The sequence below is a fragment of the Antedon bifida genome, chromosome 2 (genome assembly GCF_963402885.1).
Source record: "Antedon bifida chromosome 2, ecAntBifi1.1, whole genome shotgun sequence".
Classification (NCBI taxonomy): Eukaryota; Metazoa; Echinodermata; class Crinoidea; order Comatulida; family Antedonidae; genus Antedon; species Antedon bifida.
The window spans coordinates 31,184,938-31,206,336 of NC_136227.1; the positions used below are offsets into that span (position 1 = coordinate 31,184,938).

General features: G+C 31.9%; 3 protein-coding genes across 6 annotated transcripts in view; 1 reads left to right on the forward strand and 2 right to left on the reverse strand.

The window, feature by feature from the left end:
* LOC144834595 (autism susceptibility gene 2 protein homolog) overlaps positions 1-5,389 on the reverse strand; it is a 135,180-nt gene extending 129,791 nt beyond the window's left edge. For all 4 annotated transcript variants that reach the window (XM_078689458.1, XM_078689459.1, XM_078689457.1 and 1 more), the window contains exon 1: positions 4,935-5,389. In XM_078689458.1, coding sequence (XP_078545584.1) covers positions 4,935-5,213 — 279 coding nt within the window. In that variant the 5' untranslated portion in view covers positions 5,214-5,389. The remainder of the gene's footprint in view (positions 1-4,934) is intronic.
* A 1,394-nt stretch (positions 5,390-6,783) lies between these two features.
* On the forward strand, positions 6,784-13,044 carry LOC144834609 (putative NADH dehydrogenase). Its single transcript, XM_078689483.1, has 9 exons — positions 6,784-6,873; positions 7,443-7,745; positions 8,123-8,348; positions 8,917-9,087; positions 9,422-9,581; positions 9,987-10,071; positions 10,710-10,863; positions 11,766-11,919; positions 12,254-13,044. Exons 1-9 carry the CDS (start codon positions 6,860-6,862, stop codon positions 12,379-12,381), a joined length of 1,395 nt encoding a protein of 464 aa, XP_078545609.1. The 5' UTR covers positions 6,784-6,859; the 3' UTR covers positions 12,382-13,044.
* On the reverse strand, positions 13,040-19,887 carry LOC144834615 (extracellular tyrosine-protein kinase PKDCC-like). Its single transcript, XM_078689495.1, has 4 exons — positions 19,792-19,887; positions 17,897-18,706; positions 17,435-17,630; positions 13,040-16,093 (listed from the first exon to the last, which is right to left on the reverse strand). Exons 2-4 carry the CDS (start codon positions 18,653-18,655, stop codon positions 15,867-15,869), a joined length of 1,182 nt encoding a protein of 393 aa, XP_078545621.1. The 5' UTR covers positions 18,656-18,706; positions 19,792-19,887; the 3' UTR covers positions 13,040-15,866.
* Between the last annotated feature and the right edge of the window lie 1,512 nt (positions 19,888-21,399).

A 21,399-nucleotide genomic window follows, 5' to 3' on the forward strand; every position in this document is an offset into this window, starting at 1 on the left:
CTCAATTTAAACAGGAATACACATGTAGTATCATAGAGCAGCCTGTCTGTTGTCTGTCCAGTATTATTTAATCATGTCAATCTATACACAATGCAGATGTTATTTATCGGAAAAAATTTTATGATAAATCAAACGCAACTAAAATATGAAACTAAATATAATGCACAGTTAGAATTTATTCTACTGTTTACTATAACAGTGTTCTGTAGAAAATTATTTTGATCTTTTCTGAGGTACAGCAGGCGAAATTTGGTTACACTTATCAGTATAGAACTTTTGTTCATTCACACAGTATTATTAGTATATTCTCTGTGGACTTTTACATATTTTCTGTACGTAATTTATTCAATTAAAAAAGTAAGAAATAAATTATTAAGCTTTCAATTACCTATATAGTATACAAAATGTTTGATTTTCAGACAAAAAGTTACAGTTAAGGTGCCTCAAAGAGTCAAACAGAAGTTTCCCATTACTATAATTTTTAACTGAAAGCCATTTGAATCAGTTTAACTGAACCAGTTGAAAGTGAAATGTTCACTTTCAAAAAAATTTTATTTTCCTTTTCAATATCAACTAAGTATTTTAATACGTGTTTGAAGTATCTGTTGTTTTCACTGAATTAATCCGGTGTGAACAGACCTTTAGGCTACGATGAAATAAAATTACATCTGATAACACAACAAAAACTTGCGTGTATTAACAGAATGAATGCAACAGAGCATCCAATACAAATAAACATAATATCGTCTGTTATTATACTGGTTTTACAGGTTTTCAATCATTTATATAATACAGTAGACTTACTAAATTCCACTCCTACAAAAGAGAAATTATACTAACTTTCTATTTTCACAAACTCAACACAATAAACATAATAATACTACTGTAATAATAATAATAGGTGCTATAAAAGTTCCTCATATTGTATTGTTATACAGTAGTATACTTCAGTACTCAGCTGTATATCCAGTAAATGTCAGGAAAGAAATAGGTGCTGCATACAGTAGGCAGGATCATGTATAAAAATAAAACAGACAAATTTCTTGTTTCTGCCTCAAAATAAAATATTCATTATACGAGTATCCAGTAAATGTCTGTAGTACAGTAGTCCAGTAGTTGAACACAAAGGAAAACCTGAAATATACAGTACAGTCCAGACGTACAGTAGGCATACTGTACTGTACAGTACATTACTGTACTGTACAGTATAAAGTACTGTATAGGCCTGTGTGTACTGATAATCCGTGAAAAATAATTACAGTACAGTACTAACGTATTCAAAACCCTGTGTACAGTATACTAGCTTTACTGCTCGTACTACAAAGCAAAATGTTAATGAATGTATCTGTACCGTGGACACAAATTGTTTGCTTGGAATGACATAAGTCTAACTTTCATTGATAAAACAATCCATAAATTAATTACACTCAGTTTCACATGTCATCAATATACTGTAGTACATGTTTCTAGAAAATTGCTTGCAACAACTGATTCATGGAAAGATTAAGCAATCAAATCTTTGAAAAAGTATCAAACCTTGAATTTTTAATACTATAGTCTTGCGTTAAAATTGATTGAAATAACTTACAGTATTTCTAGTAATGTACACGTACTACTACTACTACTGTCCACTATCAAACTTTATGTGACAAAAAATGTGATATGCCCATTATGGACATGATGATCTCATATAACTACCATATTTGGGTATATCACTACCATATTTGGGCACATCAGAATTTGTTTTCCTATTAGTCTAAGTTTGATAGTGTAGACAGAGCTTTAAAGCGAAGTTACTAAAAACATGTGAGCAATTATTCCTGATGCTTATCCAGGAAAGGTTGCATAGAAAAAGTCAAGTGGAATAACAGAGAAAAGTGAAATTGAAATAAATGTATCAAGTGGTTAAGACAGGCAAGTATACCATGGAGAATTACATTATTTGATTTTAATAGACTCATCATGTGCATAGTAGAACCATATAATCTTATTAAATACCAGGATGAATGGTAAAAAAATATATTTTAAAACTGATTTAATAGGAAGTCCACAATTTTTAAGAGTGGGTTTATCAAAAAGGTATATTGTCATGTGATACTGTAGGCTCTCAGGAAATCTACTCTTGAAAGTTTTATACTTTATAAAAAACATATTTGACACGGATTCAGGAAGTTTAGAATAAGGATGGGTTTTAAAATACATAGTAGGTTTACAAGACAGAATAAAACAGTTTGGGCAAAATATTTTTGCCATTTCATGAAATTTATGATTTTTTTTAAATAAAAAAATTACTTACAATTTTTCAATATTATATTTTTTATGAGATATAATGTAAGTTGTTTTTATTTTTTAAGTTGTTTTTTTTTTCAGAAAAAAAAATTAATTAATTGTACAGTACAGTACCTTACTTTACACACAGTCTAATCTAACAAACTGGACAGAATACCAATATCAGTATGTGAACATGGTCATCTGTAAGGGTCAGTCCTAGTGGACGGAAGGCCAAGATGACCACGCCCTTCACACAAAAGTTTAAACAATATTTTTATTTTCGAGTCATATAATTTTTAGCAAAACTATACACTATACTACACTATATTAAAATATCTGACATGTTCAACCAACCAAAAAACAAAACAAATAATTTTAAATACAGTAATTCTATAGATTAAAAAAGGATTAATTTAAAACAATAAAACTGTACTATACTTATAAGTATAAATCTGAAGCAAGGATGAATATTCTTTTGAACAATTTTGACCTTGGACGGCAAAAAATGCAGAAAATTTAATATGAATTACATTATTTCGCCACGTATAATTTGTCATTTCTACAGAAATTCTTTTCAAGATTAAACAATTTATCACATATACAGCTTGAAGGTAGCCATGTATTACAATGCAAAAACAGCGTTACTGTAATTAAAATACAAATATTAATTTAATCCATCAAGTGCTGCAGTATCAAACAAACAAGATCTACATCTCCATAATTCCCATTCTGAATAGTATTTAAAGGATTACTGATTTGCAAGTAATAATAAAGCATGAATCTGGTTGCAAATGTCATGTGTATACAGAATAATGTCTTATGTAATATCAGAAGGGCAAACACAACAATACATTTCCTTAAATGTGTTCTTTTTTGTATTGTATAAATACTGCATTGTCATACTTTTAGATTGGCCATCTTTTAATTTTATTTCCCTATGTTTAATAACAGATAGCAGAAATGTTTTTTTCTCGAATTATGTAATTTTTTATTTCAGACATATTTCACAATCCGGTTACAGAGAACATGTATTATGGTGCCTGTCCATTGTATATTGGGTGGCAGGACGGAGGAGGGTTTACTAAACCAGCAGAAAACCCCTTCCCCGTTACTAACTGTTCCCTCCTGTAAGTGGTGAACCTTGAGTTCTGTTGGTTGGGAATATAAAGAAATAAATACTGTATATTTTTTTTGTAGGCTGAATGGAAATCGTAAAAAAATGTGGATGCCGATGAATTTGATGGTGGGTGTCTCGACTGACGGTACAGTAGAACAACACTGACCACCTTGCTTAGATAATCAAGCCCTACTGTAGAGTATCTGTTTCCAATGAAAACAGTAACTGTACTGTAACTAGCAAATGGTATGATTGCAGATAAACCATTTGATTTTCAACAGACTTTGTTTATTTTATTATCAATCTTCTACTGTGTAATAAAATCTCTTTCTGACATTAATTGCTTACTTAAATATGCTCAGAGGACTTTAATTATAAAGTTAATAATCTGACTGAATTACAGTCCAGTGCATTCAACTTGTTCACACACAGGCATCACGATTTTGGTATGAAAAGCGTAGCGTCTCATTTTGTGGAGACATACAGTAAATCCTGAACTAAATTGTTGTAATGTAAGTTTTAACTACAGTATACTGTATCATGTCGGTTTTTTTTTTAACTTGAAGTTGAAACACTTAATTACTTTACCACAACATAACATTTCATAGTGTACACACCCAATTTTTATGCATTTTACACATTTAACTATGGAGGTTTATTTTTATACCTCCACTTAATTCTCTTGTTATACAATACAGCACCTTCAGATAAGAGGATAACTATTAGTATTATCCATGTTCAAACCTTAAAAATCACGAAGCAAATGACACATGAAAAAATCCTGAGGACAAAGTATATTGATCAAAACATTGAGAACCTCAACAGTTCCTTTTCAGATATATACGTGGTGTACCGCAACATAAAAATATCGGATAATTGTAGTACTGTTGTTGTGTAGTACAGTAGTAGACCAGTGACTAACTGCAATTGTAGATTTACTCCTGAAACTTGATAGGAAATATTTTGATTTATACTGTATTTGTGTATCTATAAATCGAGTCTATTCGCAATGTCAGAAATTTATTTTATTTGATGAGGAAAGCAGGAATAAAAGTTAAATTAGTAAAAAGTTTCATTAGTATTTAGGACACTTCATACTTTTGTATACATTTGTTGGAATTTTGTATACAATTTTGTATCCATTTATAAATATCCGGTGAAATATTTAAAATAATGTACAAGAATTGTGTACGGTTTAGGGCTACTTTAGGCACAGCAGGGCAAAAGTTAATTTATGAAACCTTTGCCTTCGAAGGCCTACAGTATAAAAGTGTGAGAGCCCTGATTAATAATTATCACATTCAATCATTTAAAATTCATAATCATAGAAATCTTCTGTTTAAAGCTACTTTAAAAAAAAATACAAATAGAGCAACACTATTACTACAAAATTACACAATAAAACAACAATGTTACTAATACTATTCATAACATCAAAGAAGTATAGAACTATTGAATTGAACTCAACAAAATTGTTTACAATTTACAAATCTTTTTTTTCTCAGCTCTGTTGTTTTTGTTGTTTATTTCATAAAATGTGCCTTACCTCTAAAGCATCGAGACTGGTGTAAGCAGCCACAGCAAAACCATCAATTATAAATTCTTCGCCTGAGCTACAAGAAGAAGAAGACGATTCAGACTTTTTCTTTTCATGTCTTTTAACTGTTCGATATCTAGCTCCTCTCTCCCTTTCTCTACTTTGCGGCGGCGATTCCTCTTCGTCCCCGCTTCCACCTTCATTATGGTTTTGCTGCTTGGCCTGGCGCATCTCCTGAGCTCGTTGACGACGACGGGTTCTCGAACGAGGTTTGGTCTCGTTTTCCATATTCGTCAAAGGTATACACCCTAAATATTCAATAAAACAATCAAGAATATATATTCCTAGGTATATGTTCCAAAAACAGAGGCATCAATTAACCAAGACAAGTAAAAATAAAGTATAAATCGGTGTCCATTTTCACAAAAACAGCTCTCCATTCAAAGTAGTCATCTCCATTCATCTTCCTGTCTCGGAAGAAATTATTGACCTGAGTGCGCCCTCACCGTTTTCAAAATAGTCGAAAAAGTAATAACTTTTTTCAACCACTTATTATATTTTTTATTAATTAATTAAATGGTAAGCCGGCCTATTTTAGGTTACAAAACCTAATTTAATAATACGTTTCGTTTTCAAATTATTTTTTAAAAACAACATACGTACCTTAGTAGATTAATGATACAAAACAGATATATGTTAAATAATAAACAAAGAACAACGTACGGATTGCACAAGATATAAATTCTAAAATAATGCCATGGTAAATAATATTCGATCTAAAATACTTTAGTCCCATCAATTTTAAGACCTGGATAAATAATTTAATAGGAGAGAGTCCCAGAAAGAAAAGGCTTGTGACTGAAAAAACATACAAGTTCAATTTTAATAGGTTCATCTCCTCTTCTCGGAATTTGAATAGCATTAACATACTTAACGTGCATTAAATGTTATGACATTAGTGTGCCAAATAAAATGTTCGTGTTATAGCAGCTATACTACAATACAATTCGCTAATGACTTATTCGTTGGTTTTATAAAATAACATATTTTCAATGTAATTCATGGAATAAACTTTCTCTTTCGTGTTTACAGTGACATCCAGAATAAAATGAATAACGCTAATAATTCAATGAATAAATATAAATTCGGTTCTATTAAACTGACTTAATAGAAGAAAGATTTTTTTTATGGTTATTTCCATTTTGACCAAACAGTATACTTTATTTCAGCCTGGCTGGTCAAGGAGTATAAATTTGTATTTGTTTTATGTAATCATGGGGTTGGTTATAAAACAGGCCTCTTTGATAATGAATAAATACGATATATAACCGCACATTTATCACAAAAACAGACTGCTGTTAAAACATTTTTATTTTAAAATATATTGAAAAATAAAATGTCGACATATAGCTATTTATTGACCAAAAATGGATCGACAAAATATTTATACCTGAAAAAACTAATAAAGCCAAAAATAGCCCAATTGTCAGCTAATTGAACCGTTTGTTTTGTCTTTTTATAAGTGAAAACATTTTTTTTTCTACGAAAGTGATTATACTATAAACTGAGTAATGTCCTATTCAAGTCTTTCTTTTATTATTTTTTATTTTCATTGTTCTTTAGGGGACAACATCTTTTAAGACGAACATATTTGAATGTACATCTGTCTTACTATTCTAATTTATAAAGCTAAACTTAAATTGTCTAAGAAAGTAATAATTAAATGTATGCGCTTTTTTTTAAGCGAGATATGTCGATATGATGACTTAAAAACCAATAAAACTAGTTTACACTTAAACCAGTTCGTACCGCTGTTTTACTCCTTTTACACACTACCATCGTAAAATGTAAACAAAAACCCGGTAGTCAATAAAAAGGAACCGGAGTCACAATAATAATTTAATTGGTTAAATTAAGTCTGTAAAATTAATTTTATGAAACTAAATAAGTAATTCTTAATTATTATTATTATATGTTAAGTTCTTATGTGTGTCTATACAATTTCTTTAAAGCCTGGGCCTATTCCTTTACAACTCTCTGTCTGAGTCGGACGATGGCCTGTAAGTTACAGTGTAACATGTTAGTTGTTGGCCAAGAGCAAGCCTGTATTTAGCAGGCCTAGATAGTAAGGGTATGGGGTGGAGTTCAAGTTATAGACTTTAGTAAGTCTATTGCTACAACTCTACAACTTTATTGTTTTGGGCCGACTGATCTTCCTGATAAAAAAAAAGACACTATATAATCGGTAATATTTTAATTTCAATAATCAAATAAATTATATTATTATTAATTATACGTTTGTAATTTAATGACAAACTTGACTGCTGACGCAAACTTGACTGCTCAGTGAAACCTACAAATTCAATTGCTAGGCAATATTTCATTTTCTCTGTTTAATGATTTCTGTGATAGCTAACGATTGGCAAAGTAAACTATTTAGAACATAATGGTAATATAAGGATTACTGCATATTGTTTGATGTTTAAAATGCATTCTTTTGTCATTTTTTAAAACTAGAATTCAACCTGGCATGATGTCAAGTATTCTTCCCAAAAGATTACTTCTTCATTACTCATTTCCAACGTTCCTAACACGAAGAACTTCATCCTCCTCTTTCACAACTCTCGGCAATAGACATTTGTCAAGCAACTCGTCACAGAAAAGAGAAAAACTAGTTATACTTGGAACTGGTTGGGGTGGTTACAGTGTGTTAAAAAATATCAACAAAAAATATTATGATGTAATTGTTGTGAGTCCCCGAAACCATTTCTTGTTTACCCCCTTGTTGGCAAGCACAACGGTTGGAACGCTAGAATTCAGGTAGAATATGTTCATACGATGTATATTGGAAATGTAACAATTTAAAGCCCTGTCTACACTATCAAACTTTATGTGACAAAAACTGTGATGTGATCACTACCATATTTGGGCATATCACTTCCATATTTGGGCACATCACACCTTTTTTTGTCAAACTACCATAGTTTGATAGTGTAGACTTAAAAGCTTAAAATAAAATTGTGTCTTATTTGTTTCAAATAAAATTTTGTTTATTGACAGTGCTGTTAATATGATGCCTGCATTACTTTCAAAAATTGGAATTAACTCTTAAATAAAGTATGTAACAAAATTGAGTACATTAATAGTATTAATAAAGCTAATCTGTATCACACTTATCTCTAATAAATTGTTTTCAGGAGTATAATAGAACCTGTTAGAAACACAGGCTTTCGGCACACGGATCATTTCCACTTATCAGAAGCCATCAGTGTGGATGCCAATGAGAAGACACTTCATTGTCAAAACGTATTGGTTCCTGAGAAGGCGTATAAGATTAAGTATGACAAACTTGTTATAGCAGTTGGTGCTTTGAGTAATACATTTGGCGTGCCTGGAGTTTATGAGCATTCGTCATTTTTAAAGGTAAAGGAGTTGGGTAGCCGAGTGATTAGAAAACTTCAGATTCCGATTTATTTTACTCTTGCGGAAATTAATGAAACGTAGGCACAATCGCTCACATAAAAATACAATAACATACAAATATATAAGTAAAATAAATATAAACAATTAAAGAGTTGTAATGAAGATGCACTATACAAAATAAACTACAAGGTGATTCAACAGTATTTGTCATTGAAAGCATGGATGGAAAAAGGGACTGTCATATAGAGAGACCCAAGTTCAATTCCTGACAACTCCCAGTATAATCAGCTGAGTATGTGGTTGAAAATACTATGGAGGATAAGGAAAGGAACTGGCCACCCTACCACATAATGCAGATGCTTAGTATAATGAGCTCCTAACAGCTCATTCCCCTACATTCAGAAATGAATACAGGACTTGGCATAGAGGATTTGATCGTTCTTCCGACTACTGTAGCACTAAATAAGCAATTAGTATAAACTGTACCCGTTTAATATAACATTCTCTAATGTTTCCAATTGTAATTTGTGGTAATAAAAATTAATAACAATGTTATATACATTTGTAGGAGATAGCTGATGCACGGAATATCCGTAACCGAATTTTGAATAACTTTGAATTGGCATTGCATCCTGGGATATCACCGGAGGAGCGCAAGAGGCTTCTACACATTGTCATTGTAGGTGGTGGACCTACAGGTGTTGAGTTTGGGGCTGAATTTTATGACTTTTTACGGGAGGTATTTCTAATTATAGTTTCTTTTTATCTTGCAAACAATAAATAAATGAATTTCTAATTTTCCTAAAATACAACCTCCTCAAAATCCTGAATAAAAATAATAATGGTAGTCTTATATAGCATCTAATACAATGTTTCTAAAGCCTTGTCTACACTAGTTTGACAAAAAAGTGTGATGTGCCCAAATATGGTAGTGATATACCCAAATATGGTAGTGATATGACATTATCATGTCCATATATGGACACATCACATATTTTTGTTTGATAGTGTAAACAGAGCTTAAGGGTTAATATTGATTAATGTGCTACTAGAATTATTTTTAACCTATCTAGGATGTTTCCAGACTTTACAGTGAGGAGAAGGATCTGATCTCAGTATCGTTAATTGAAGCTAATAAGATTCTGTCCTCATTCAGTGAAGGACTACAAAACTATGCTGTCAAAAAAATACAGTCTAGGAAGCAGATGAAACTTGTCCAGTCTCATGTAACAGGTATTTAAACGTCAATATATGGACATGATGATGTCATATCACTAGCAAATTTGGGAATATCACTACCATATTTGGACACATAACACTTTTTGTCAAACTAGTTTGATAGTGTAGACAGAGCTTTATTCTCCATTCCATGAATATGAAACATTCATTATTTGTTTTATAGTACACTTACTGTTCTAAAGTAATCTTTTATACTATTAATTGATTTTTGACTTCTTCCATCTTGTATTGACTGTTGAAGGCACAAATAATGCATGTCATGTGATTCATAATCAACCAATCATATGACAAGGAATCACTTAGGTGTGTTATTAATAACTTGGACTATTTAATGTGCAAATACCTATTTTGAATAGTGAAATTTATCATATAGTTTTATTAATATTACTTTTACTATAGAGGTTCATGAAAATGGCGTGAAGTTATCAGACGGTACATTTTTGCCATGTGGTTTAGTTGTTTGGTCTACTGGCTTAGCCCCAAGGTAAGATCAGGGTTTCACCCCTCCCTGGTAAGATATATACAACATTAAAACATGGTTCCCAGAACTACATAACTGATGCATTGTAAGAAAATGCTCTCCCAACAATAGTGTTTCCCCCTACCTCCAAAAAATCAAATTTGTGTAATTGTGTTCCTTTTTTATGGCGCTATGTTTATGTCGTCGGTTCGCACTTGTGATGCTGTTATTTTCTTACTGTGCTTGCGTTGATACTTTGTGTCCAGGTCATTGTGTCCTAGTGGGAACTGCACTTAATGCATAATTATAGTCAACTGGTATACCAGTTGCTAAGGCACTATGTGGAAAGGTGTCTTGAAAACAATGGTGGTGCTTGAACAAATTTTAAAATGCAGTTTTTTTATATGGTACCGTGTGAACTCATACTATTACTTCTTTAATATAAGCTTTTTTTTAAGTCAGTTAAAAAAACATGTGGGCCTATGGGAGTGGAGTTGAAAGAGTCGGGAGTACAACCCTGGCACTAGGTCAGGATTGAACCCTGCACCTTGGGATTGGAAGGCAAGCATGTTAACCACCAAGCTACAGCTCCACTAAATTATAAAATAGTTTACTAGCTGTTGGATGCGTATGAAATTCAAAAAATGACTATGTTTTTCAAGGCCATTTGTGAAGAACCTGGATTTTGAAAAGAATCAATCTGGCCAGTTAATAACAGACGAAAAATTGAACGTATTGGGAGATGATAGTAAGTCTATATACGCTATTGGAGACTGTGCTAACATTCAGGGAAATACTTTACCCTGTACTGCTCAGGTGAGTTAACATAGATCTTAAATCCTGGTGTAAATGGTACTAGGCAACTTAGCATAGATCTTAAATCCTATTTGATGTGAATGGTACTAGGCAACTTAGCATAGATTAGATCTTAAATCCCAATGTGATGTAAATGGTACTAGGCAACTTAGCATAGATCTTAAATCCCAATGTGATGTAAATGGAACTAGGCAACTTAGAATAGATCTTAAATCCTATTTGATGTGAATGGTACTAGACAACTTAGCATAGATCTTAAATCCTTATATGATGTAAATGGTACTATTATAATGGTGCAATTGAACCTTGATCTCTTAGGGTATGTTCAGATCCATGGAGTTATGCTTTCATATCGCAAGCAGTGTCATATAATTAGCATCGTAAATAGTTTAAACAGCAAAGTGTTCAGATTTGCTTAACTAACGCTTTCATTTGAAACTAAGTGTCACCGATTTGGGCGAACATCTAGTATGCAGTAAATTTGATTGGTTAGAGGTCAAAATCGTTGATACATGACTTTCGCGTCTTTCACTAATCTTGTACCTTGAGTTGTCATAATGAACGAAAGATTAGTGTCGTAAGAGGTGGCATTTCCTGGTTCAGACCTTGATACAATACAAAAGCATAATTCTGTAAGTCTGAACAGGCCCTTATATAGGTAAGTTTGTGTGGCATAAGGTTATTGCCTATCTTTGGTAATTTGTATATTCACACCAACTTAAAATCTACAATTGTATTTCAGTAGTCTACATCTTTCACCTGTTCTAATTTAAAACATTCTAGATCCATGCCTATCTAAATTTCCAAAAAGCAGTTTTCCAAGTGATTGACCAATCACAAGCGATGAATTATTCAAATTGTTGCTTGTCATTGGTCAAGATAACTATTATTTTCATTTGTAGGTTGCTGAAAGACAAGGAAAATACCTTTCCACGAGTTTAGAGTGCCTAAAAACGGATAAGGAAGTTGAACCATTTGCATTCAAGAGTATGGGTATGCTAGCTTATGTAGGCAACTACAAGGCTCTCACGGATATGCCTGCCGTGCAAGCCCAGGGTAAGCAACACTAGCCAAATTTATTCACACAAATAAAAAACGCTGTGGTTAGGGTTGAACTCAACTGCCCATCATTACAGAATTCAAGATAACCTAATGCTGAAACAATCGGCCCTCTAAACCTAAAAAAAATGGTTCTCTGCAATGACATTGGATTCCCATTTGCATTAATAAATAGTGGAAAACATCAGTGTCTTTATTTTATAATAATCATTATCCATCAGTTTAATAAACGATTGAAATAGGTTTAAGAATTCAGTTTTTGTTGAAACAATTTAAGTTTATATTCATAGTTATAAATAATTTATTGATAATATCTTTAATAATATTTTAGGATTTCATTCGTGGTTGTTATGGCGGTCAGCTTATTTGACACGGTTGGGAAGTTGGAGACTTAGAATGCAGGTACCAATGGATTGGACCAAAACATTACTGTTTGGAAGGGATACGTCAAGATTCTGAATAATTTATAGATATATTAAATCATGCATAAAGTTAAAATATTATTTATATTACTATTACTGAAATATTATACTGTATATAGTTTAGATAGTAAAGCTCTGTCTACACTATCAAACTGTTTGACATTATAAAAAAATGTGATCTGCCCATATATGAACATGATGTTGTCATATCACTACCATATCTGGGCACATCACACTTTTTTTGTCAAACTAGTTTGATAGTGTAGACAGGGCTTAATGCACTTTCAGTTCTATAATTCATGAGTAAGCAATTCCCAATTCAGTTGTCCATCTACCTCCTTTTTTTCACTATGTTATTTATGATGAGAAATATGACATGCAATATCTAATTTAATGAGTGCAGGCTCATAATTTAAATAATACATTATAATTTTGTAAAATTATAAGCGCACATCTAATATGCGCTACACATTTTTTCAATTCTTGTATTATGATAATTGATATACGAAGTGAAATATCTGCTATATTGTAAAAATATTATTAATTTCTTTTAGTAATTTATACCAAAGAATAATCATTTATATATCTTTTAAAAAAACTTTCCCAAACCAGTGTAAAAATGCGGTGCAAAAAAAAGAGTACAATACATAAAGGGTTTAAAATTGACTATAAGTAATACAATGTAAACTACCAGATCGATAAACCATAGTTATTTTAATAAATAATAGACAACAAATAATAAAAAACTGAACCAATAGTAAACATTAATTGTACTAAACATTCTACAGACATTACTTACACTACATTAGAAGGGACGGATCATCGTTGGTATCATTTTAAATGTTTTGAAAGTCATTTGATCACAGTTTTAAAAAACTTAAAGAACTCTATGCAAGTATATCGGGGCAATTTATAAAAAATGATTTTCAGATACATTTAATCTTGCAGAATATGTAAGATTGGGGCCTTAAGTCAGATTATCTGAGTATGGTATGGTACTATAAAACAGTTACACCACAAAAAGCTTGGTTCTCACTAGAGATGCAATGCAAGGATGTAGATGCCAGCAAGTTGACCAATGACAAGCGACAATCTGAATATCCATCACTTGTGATTGGTCAAATTACTTATGTTGCGCTTACGTCCTTACATTGCATCTCTAGTGGCAACCAAACATAAGACAAGAGAAATATATTATATTGCTCTCGTCAGCACCTCTCAAAATGTTGGTGAGGGATATTAGTCAACTTTACAACCAGATTAAAATTCCATGCTCACCACAATTTATATTTTACATTATAAGAATTAATACAGTACAAGAGTAAGACAGGCAAAATAGAGAGCTTTAGATTTAGGTTGACCAAACTCATTGTATTAGTTCATTGTGTGCGCATGCGGGAATATCGGGGGCGCGTGTCCACGCACCTTAAGTCGACACATGTTTGACCTTTTCTTAGTCATCAATTGACCTGATTTAGTTTCGTCATCGCAAAACGAAAGCTCTTTACTATCACAGGTATAACTTCTACACAAATCGATAATTCATGGTAAAATGGTTTTAAAACTCTCACAGAACAAAAGTTTTATATTTACTTTTTTACTAATAATATTGTACAATATCTATCAATGTATTTTGAAAAATTGTATCAAATCAATTGTATTATACCTAGTGTGTTTGTCAATTCATATTTTTAGTCATAATTAATTTTAAAATAAAATCGCACAAAGTTTTTGGAAAACATACTTTGCTTGGTTCTAAAAAGGCTTTGTAAAAATGGAAGGCTCTCAAATTGCACATCGGGATTGAAACGACACATTCAAATCGAGGTATAAATACGAGGCATTCTTATCAATTTGAGTTTTCAATTACTGTGAAGCACCTATTTTTTAAAAGCCAATTATATGTACGTAGTATCAATTGTATCTAGTAGTACCAATGTATGTAGTAATATCAATTGTATTTAGTAATACCAATTGCATGTAGTAGTATTATGTACCGCTTGACCTCTGAACTCTGGGTGAAAGTTCAAGTGAATTTAGGACTAAATTCTCAATGTATATCTAAAAGCACTGTTAGCACCATAAATTTAATTTCAATTTCACTATACCGACGAGGACGAACTTGAATATAATCTTACCTCTATGATTTACTTTTAACTTTCAGACATGATTCACAATTTGAGCAGTAATACACATTGCTATATCAAAATTAAGTCATTTGTTAAACTTCCTACTAAATTGTTAGTTAACGCAACACTTAAGATAAACGACAACGATAAATAGTCAATAAAAAAGAAAAATAAACAATGCATACAGTCAACTCTCTAAATACCAAACTTTAAAAACCAGAAACTCTCCCAATACCAGACTTTTCTTGGGGACCAAAATGTCCCCAATTCCTTTTTACCATTAAAAACACATTTCGAATACTAGAAAACCTGACATAGTTGGCTAGCCCAAAGGTGTCTGGTATTGGGAGAGTTGACTTTAGCTATTTATCGTCGATCGTTATCGTCCTAAACAACAAACTTTTAACAATATACATATAGTTTGATACTCACAAAGGGGGGGGGGGGGGGGGGAATATACAAATGTAGACTAAATATATTACAGTAAAAACTCTGAAAAGGAATGGAATGTAAATCAGAAAACAAAAAGAATTTGATAAAATGGTACAATAAACCTCTACAAAAACAACAAAAAAACAGGCCTTTGATGACGCTGTGAAAATATGGTGAAAAAACTACCTGAAAAAAAATTGATGACAATTTGTGAAAAAAACCCAATAATTCCCTGAAACTCATTGAATACTCTTGAGAAAAAGAAGACAATTTCAATTATTAAAACAGTATAATTGAACAATTTTAAGCAATGTCTACTTGGACTACAGGTCCGTCTTCTGCTGGCCGTACAGAAGTACAACCATGTTGTGCCAGATCAATCTGTTTCAATGTTCCCAATTTTCAGTAATACTGTAACATTTTGAGAAACATTTCATTAACAGTTGTTTTTCAGGAAATAATACAGTAAATGTTTCTACCGTACAGTAATATTTTTTGAATGATGAACAAAATATTCAGTTTATAGGAGAACAAGTTTTTCTTGAGAGAGGAGGGACTTGAATCATCCGCGATTACCAGCCTGCAATTGTCCTTATAGACACCACAAATCTTTGGCTTGAGGGCATGTCCACATTTACGCAAATTTGATTCCAATTAAAAGGTAGATTCAGGTTTAAAATGTCTATTGTTTATTATGGAATATAAACTTTACTGTCTAAAAATAAATACAGCTATAATCAAATTTGTTGCAAAGGTTTATATTTCATAATAAACAATAGGAATGTTAAACCTGGAGTGCTCCTTTAAAGCAGTATATTATTACTATTTGAATCGTCTATTGCTGCCACCAAATTAAAACTGAAAATAGCATTATTTTCCTCAGTTGCCTTGGTGGTAATTTCAGTTTGATAAATAAAATTTGCATTGATCTGTTTATGCTGCCCGCATTTTGGGGGCGATGTTACGGTTCACTAGTTTGAGTTCGGTATAAACTTTTCAATCGAAGATACAAATGATCAGAAGTCATTTTATGCGCATCGAGTTCACGTAGAATACTCTGGATTTCATTGGCCTTCTTGTTGCGTTTGGGAGCGTGAAGAAGTTGCTTGAAAAAAATCAAATTCGCATCTTGTAAGTTTAGCTGTTCATTCATACCAATACATCTGTTGTCAAAACACTTTATACTTTCTGAGAACAAAAAAAAGAAAATCATATTAGATAGGTTTGACAAAAAAGTAACTTAAATCTTTATATTTATTTATTTCGGTATAAAAAAACATATATATATACAAAAAGCAGCAGAAGCTCAAAGTATTGCATTTACATAAAAACTGTATAAAAGTACACAAAAACATCAAAACATTAACATAGAAAAATATCAATATATTAAGTAATTTTTCTGGTTGTTTACTTTATCGTTTTGATTTAGCTTTTCGCTTTTTTTTTGTATGATCTCCATTGAGATCCAGCCACTGATACCCACAGCATTGTCATTTTTTTCAGTAATTTGCCTTTGGATTAATATATTAAGTAATAAACATTTATACAAAAAACATTCAAACACGAAATAGTCAGGGAAAATCAACCACAGCAAAAAAGTGATTCAAATTCATTAGATTGAGAGTACCTATTGCACATGAGACAAAAAAGGTAAAATTAGATCATGTACTTGATGCTAGTTAATTATTTAACAGTGTAATGCTTATTTAAAATCTGGACTTTCTATATCTCTCATATCTTTATTTGTCTAGAATTCTCCTGAAGGTGGTATAGCTAAACAACTGAAACATTGACACTCACAACTATACTTTATACACATGGGGTACCACAAACCAAATTATACTAGTTTACTAGTTTTAATTCAGAAATACAGTAATTATATGAAGGACTTATGTCCAGACAGCAATCTTTTCTTTATGAGAGTTAAATTGTGGTCTATCAGAGTTACACTGTGGTTCAGTTTGTTCAGTGTCTGTTATTCCTATTGCTTAGTCTAATGTTACATTCTGAAATTACTTTTTCATATGCTATTTCATATTTTGTTTTGTTTCACATAATGCACTGTACTATGAATACGGTTAAATGTCATATACAGCAATAAATTGTTTACACAGTGTAAACAAGTTGTGTATGTATAATTACACTGCATGTGTAATATTGATTGATCAGTTTGAATTCACAGGATATTTACAAAGACACAGTCAACAACACACATAAACAGCTCTGTAAGTCGTTTGCTTTTCCACAAAATTACATTCAGAATACTCAAATTCACAGCGTAAAAAGGGATTTAGAAGCAAAGCTAGATGCAACATGAACTAGGTGTTAAGCTCTGTCTACACTATCAAACTACAAAAAAGTGTGGTGTGCCCAAATATGGTAGACTAATATGACATCATCACATCAATAAATGGGCACATCACATTTTTATTTCACATAAAGTTTGATAGTGTAGAAACATAGTTTTAGTTATATAAATAAACAATTACAAAAAAACCCTTTTCTGAAAAAATAAGTGTGTGACATTACCTATCTCAGTGCCATTAATAAGACATTTATAGTCTTCATTGCATTCTTGTTCTAGGCTGGTTAATTCATTCACATCTGCCAGTTTTATCTGGTTTTCAGCCAGTATAAAGCGATTTACATCGAACTTTTGTATCCTCATGCTTCCTAGTGATGAATGTGCCAAGTACAGTAGAAGAGCACTAAGCTGTAGAGACATCTGAATGATAAAAGAAAAAAGGTTAAAAATTAAGTTCTAACAAGTATTAGTGCTAAACTGCACAAACCTTGGACGACCCCCAAGGTCCCGTTTCTGCTGCACAAAAATAACCAGTTAAAAAACCCATGTGAATAAATTAACCCAAATTTCTTGGTAGCAGAAACAGGACAAATTTGCGAAATTACCAAATTATAAAAATTTTTAAAAATTACATACAAAACTATTAGTAAATGGAAAAAAAAATTGTAAAATAATTTTAATCACACCTTAAGTCTTTGCTGAAATGGCATTGATGACAGCTCATTCAAATCTACTTGTCGACCCAACTCTACCACCAATGATACTCCACGTTTCTTAACGTCTGTGCTACTGCTTTCGCTTCGTACACACATCCCTAACATCTTTGGTATTGCTGAGTGTTGTATTTGCCTCAACAATAGATTCTCGCGAATAACCTCATAATTTGCTAAAATATAACAATCTTCCTTCTTTTTGTACGTCTTTCGTTTTAAACATTTCTGTACACTCGCAACCTGTGTTGACGCGCTCTTAACGGCAACTTGTTTCGTTCCGTACCTGGCACTTTCTATAATCTTATTCTGCCCTTTTTTTATTTTTTTGATAATTTTTAACGAGTCAATTTCACCACAGCCTAAAAGGCCGGTATTGTCTATTTCTCGATTAACTATATTAGTCGGTAATTCTTCTAGTTTTGGTAATCCGACTGCTAACAATCCGTTACATGCACTACCTTGTTGGCCAGCCGTTACGTTACAAGATTTCACCATCTCCATTAACTCTGCTTTATAAGCATTGGCTTTAGCAACGTTCTGTTTTAATTCTTGCATTTTTTGTTCCATGTTCCGGATTTTCTGCCATTTTTTTTCAATTTCTTCTTTTGATTGTCCCTTTTTATCAGTTTGGCCCGCGTGAAGCATTATGAGGATCGAGACGAGACAGAAACCCGCAATTGTGGCCGTCCATGTTGGGATGTGGCGTTTTTTAAGCATTCTACGCAGCATCATTGAAACTAAAGAAGAACTTTAACCAAACTTTCCATAGAACCAGTTTCTAATCTATAAAAAAAATGAATGAAATGAAAATAAAAAAGTTAAATGCAAGACTATTTGCATAAATGTTTCCAATTTGAATTTACTCACACATAGACATTCCAACTAGGATAAATGAAATTAGTATAAAGGTTTATCTGGATCTCTGTATAGTATTCATATAATTTTTTTGTTTGGATCATCCAAAAGAAAAAATTATATGAATAAATGAAATATCGGGACACTTTTATAATATATGTTTTACTTGGAACTTCAGAATGAATAAAATAAAGTCAGCTGCTGTATTTCAAGGGTATCACTTAAAATATGGAATGATCTCCCAGTTAAAATAAAACTTTCGGTATCTTTAATTACTTATTATTACTATTATTATAAAAATCTGTTAAATGCTACCCATTAGTTAGCCACTTAACTTTTGTTATGCTCAATATTTTATCTCTTTTTTTTTCACTTATTTTATTGTATTGTATATTGTTTTATATTTCATTTTATGTATATGTATATTTGCCCTCATGCGGACCACAATTTTAATTGTGTATGAATGAATAGCACCTAGGCTAATGATAGCAAAGAAATAGAAATATTTCTTTAATAATAGTTCAGAATACACACATTGTCATTAGGTAGGCCGCCTATTATTACCTGGTCTGCCACAAAAATGGGTGTGTGTACTGTTCTGTACACAGTACAACTACAACAAGTAGTAAAGTAACTAAGTTTCATAGCCTACACTGTACATACACACAATACATTTTAAACTTTAATTAAATTAAATTAACAAACACAAAGTATTTCTCTCCTTACCAACTTACTGAACTGTTATTGCTGTTTCGCACGCCTGAACTGTTTGTATGTATAGACCTATATGCTGAACAGTAGAGGCTCACTCTTACTAGGCCTATGGTGTTGGAGTCAATGATTCGGATTCCCAGACTGTGATTCCCCCTCTCTCTCTGCACTGTCGATCAAGCGTAAGCAACGTTTTGGTCTAGGCCTAGCTAAACTATTAACTATTCTCTACATTCATTACCCTAGGTAAACACAACACAATGAATTGATTGTGCATAATAATCAATACAAAGCAAACTAACCTTACTGTACATAATAATGGAAAACTATTGATTCATTTTTGCTGTTTTTAATTCATTGAAATTAAAACATCTCGGCAAAATGTGTTGCTAGCTAGCTTCGCCCATATATCGTTGTTGATCGATAGAGGACAGCATCCATTATATCCAAAATCTATATAAATTATGGTTAATTCTGACATAGGCGAGCACAATGCAAAAACTTCGGTACAAATCTCCGCCTTGGATACCTACCTTATCTATCTCAGATGTACCGCGAAACGTAGATTTGATAACATTAATGTGCAGTTCGACGCTATTTTTCCACATTTCTATCTTAGCAAGATATTATAAAGAGTTTTTTAACAACATTTATGATTTCAACAGTAGATTTTCTACTCAATTTCAATTCTTGGCGGTCAAGTTATTTCCGGGTTTATGATAAGTTCAACTTGGTTTCAACTTGGTTTCAACTATTTTCTCTCTTTTATACACAAGGGAGCAGTTAAAATAATAGATTTGACCCTAAAGGCGACTGGAAACAGGCACTTTCCATCAATCAATACAGTGTCCCTTTGGAAGAGGGAAGAAAAAAACAGATACTATAGTAGGACTGGAGCTTAAGTTGGCCATTAGTCATAGCCATTTTAGTTTTTTGTTTATTTTAGGAACGGACCGCGCGTGTGAAAGGTACAGTAGTTAAAAAATAAAAATTATACTGCAAATTAATAAAGATCAAATTAAATATACGCCATAAAGAATCGGAATATATTGTGGGGAATAGTATTATAAAATTACATAGGGAGATTTGATGATAAGACATTAATCGAGTGAAATCCCGATAGCTGAGTTTTATTAAGTAAGCTGGCAGGAATAACTGTAGGCTATCTGTGTCCTGTTAGGACCGAGATGTCTGCCCATGTTGCAAGCCGTAATGTCTTCTTTCTTGGGCCGAAATGGCCCACTCTGTCACGGCAGTTAGTTTCAAAAGATGTTTAAATTAAATAATGTATTAATACTTATTAGGATGATATTTATTTGAATAAACGGCTCTCCAATAAAACATCACTTTGAATAATAATCACCACACCACCACCCATGTACTTGCCTGAAAAAATGTAATTTAAAGCAAAAAAATGGTTAAATTGGCTGTCAGCCAATGGATTTTTGGTTGCATTTAACCATTAATTTTATCATTTTATAAGTAAAAACATTTTTTTTTTCGTTTTTTTTTCTATTGAAGTGATTAACTTTATTAAAACTACAAAATAACATATTCAAAGTCTGATTTAATTTATCTTCATTTTTCATGTTTTTCGGAGACAATACATCTTTAAGTGAATTTTTGCGTGTGGTTTAGGATGGTTGTATTTAAAAATAATTATATAAAAAGTTATAATTAACAATGAGAACATGCTTTGAAGTTTAGTTTAAGTTGTTTTAAAATTATGTTTAAATGTGTCGTAGGGCCTCTCGGAAGAGCAGTTTTTAATTTATTATTGATAGGGCTGCGCTACCCTACTAAAAGAAAAACGAAATAAATTAATTAATTAAATTAATCAAACACACCGAATAGTCATCGCTTTTAACATCAGAAATCCTCAACCGATAAGAAGTTGAATAAGATAATTC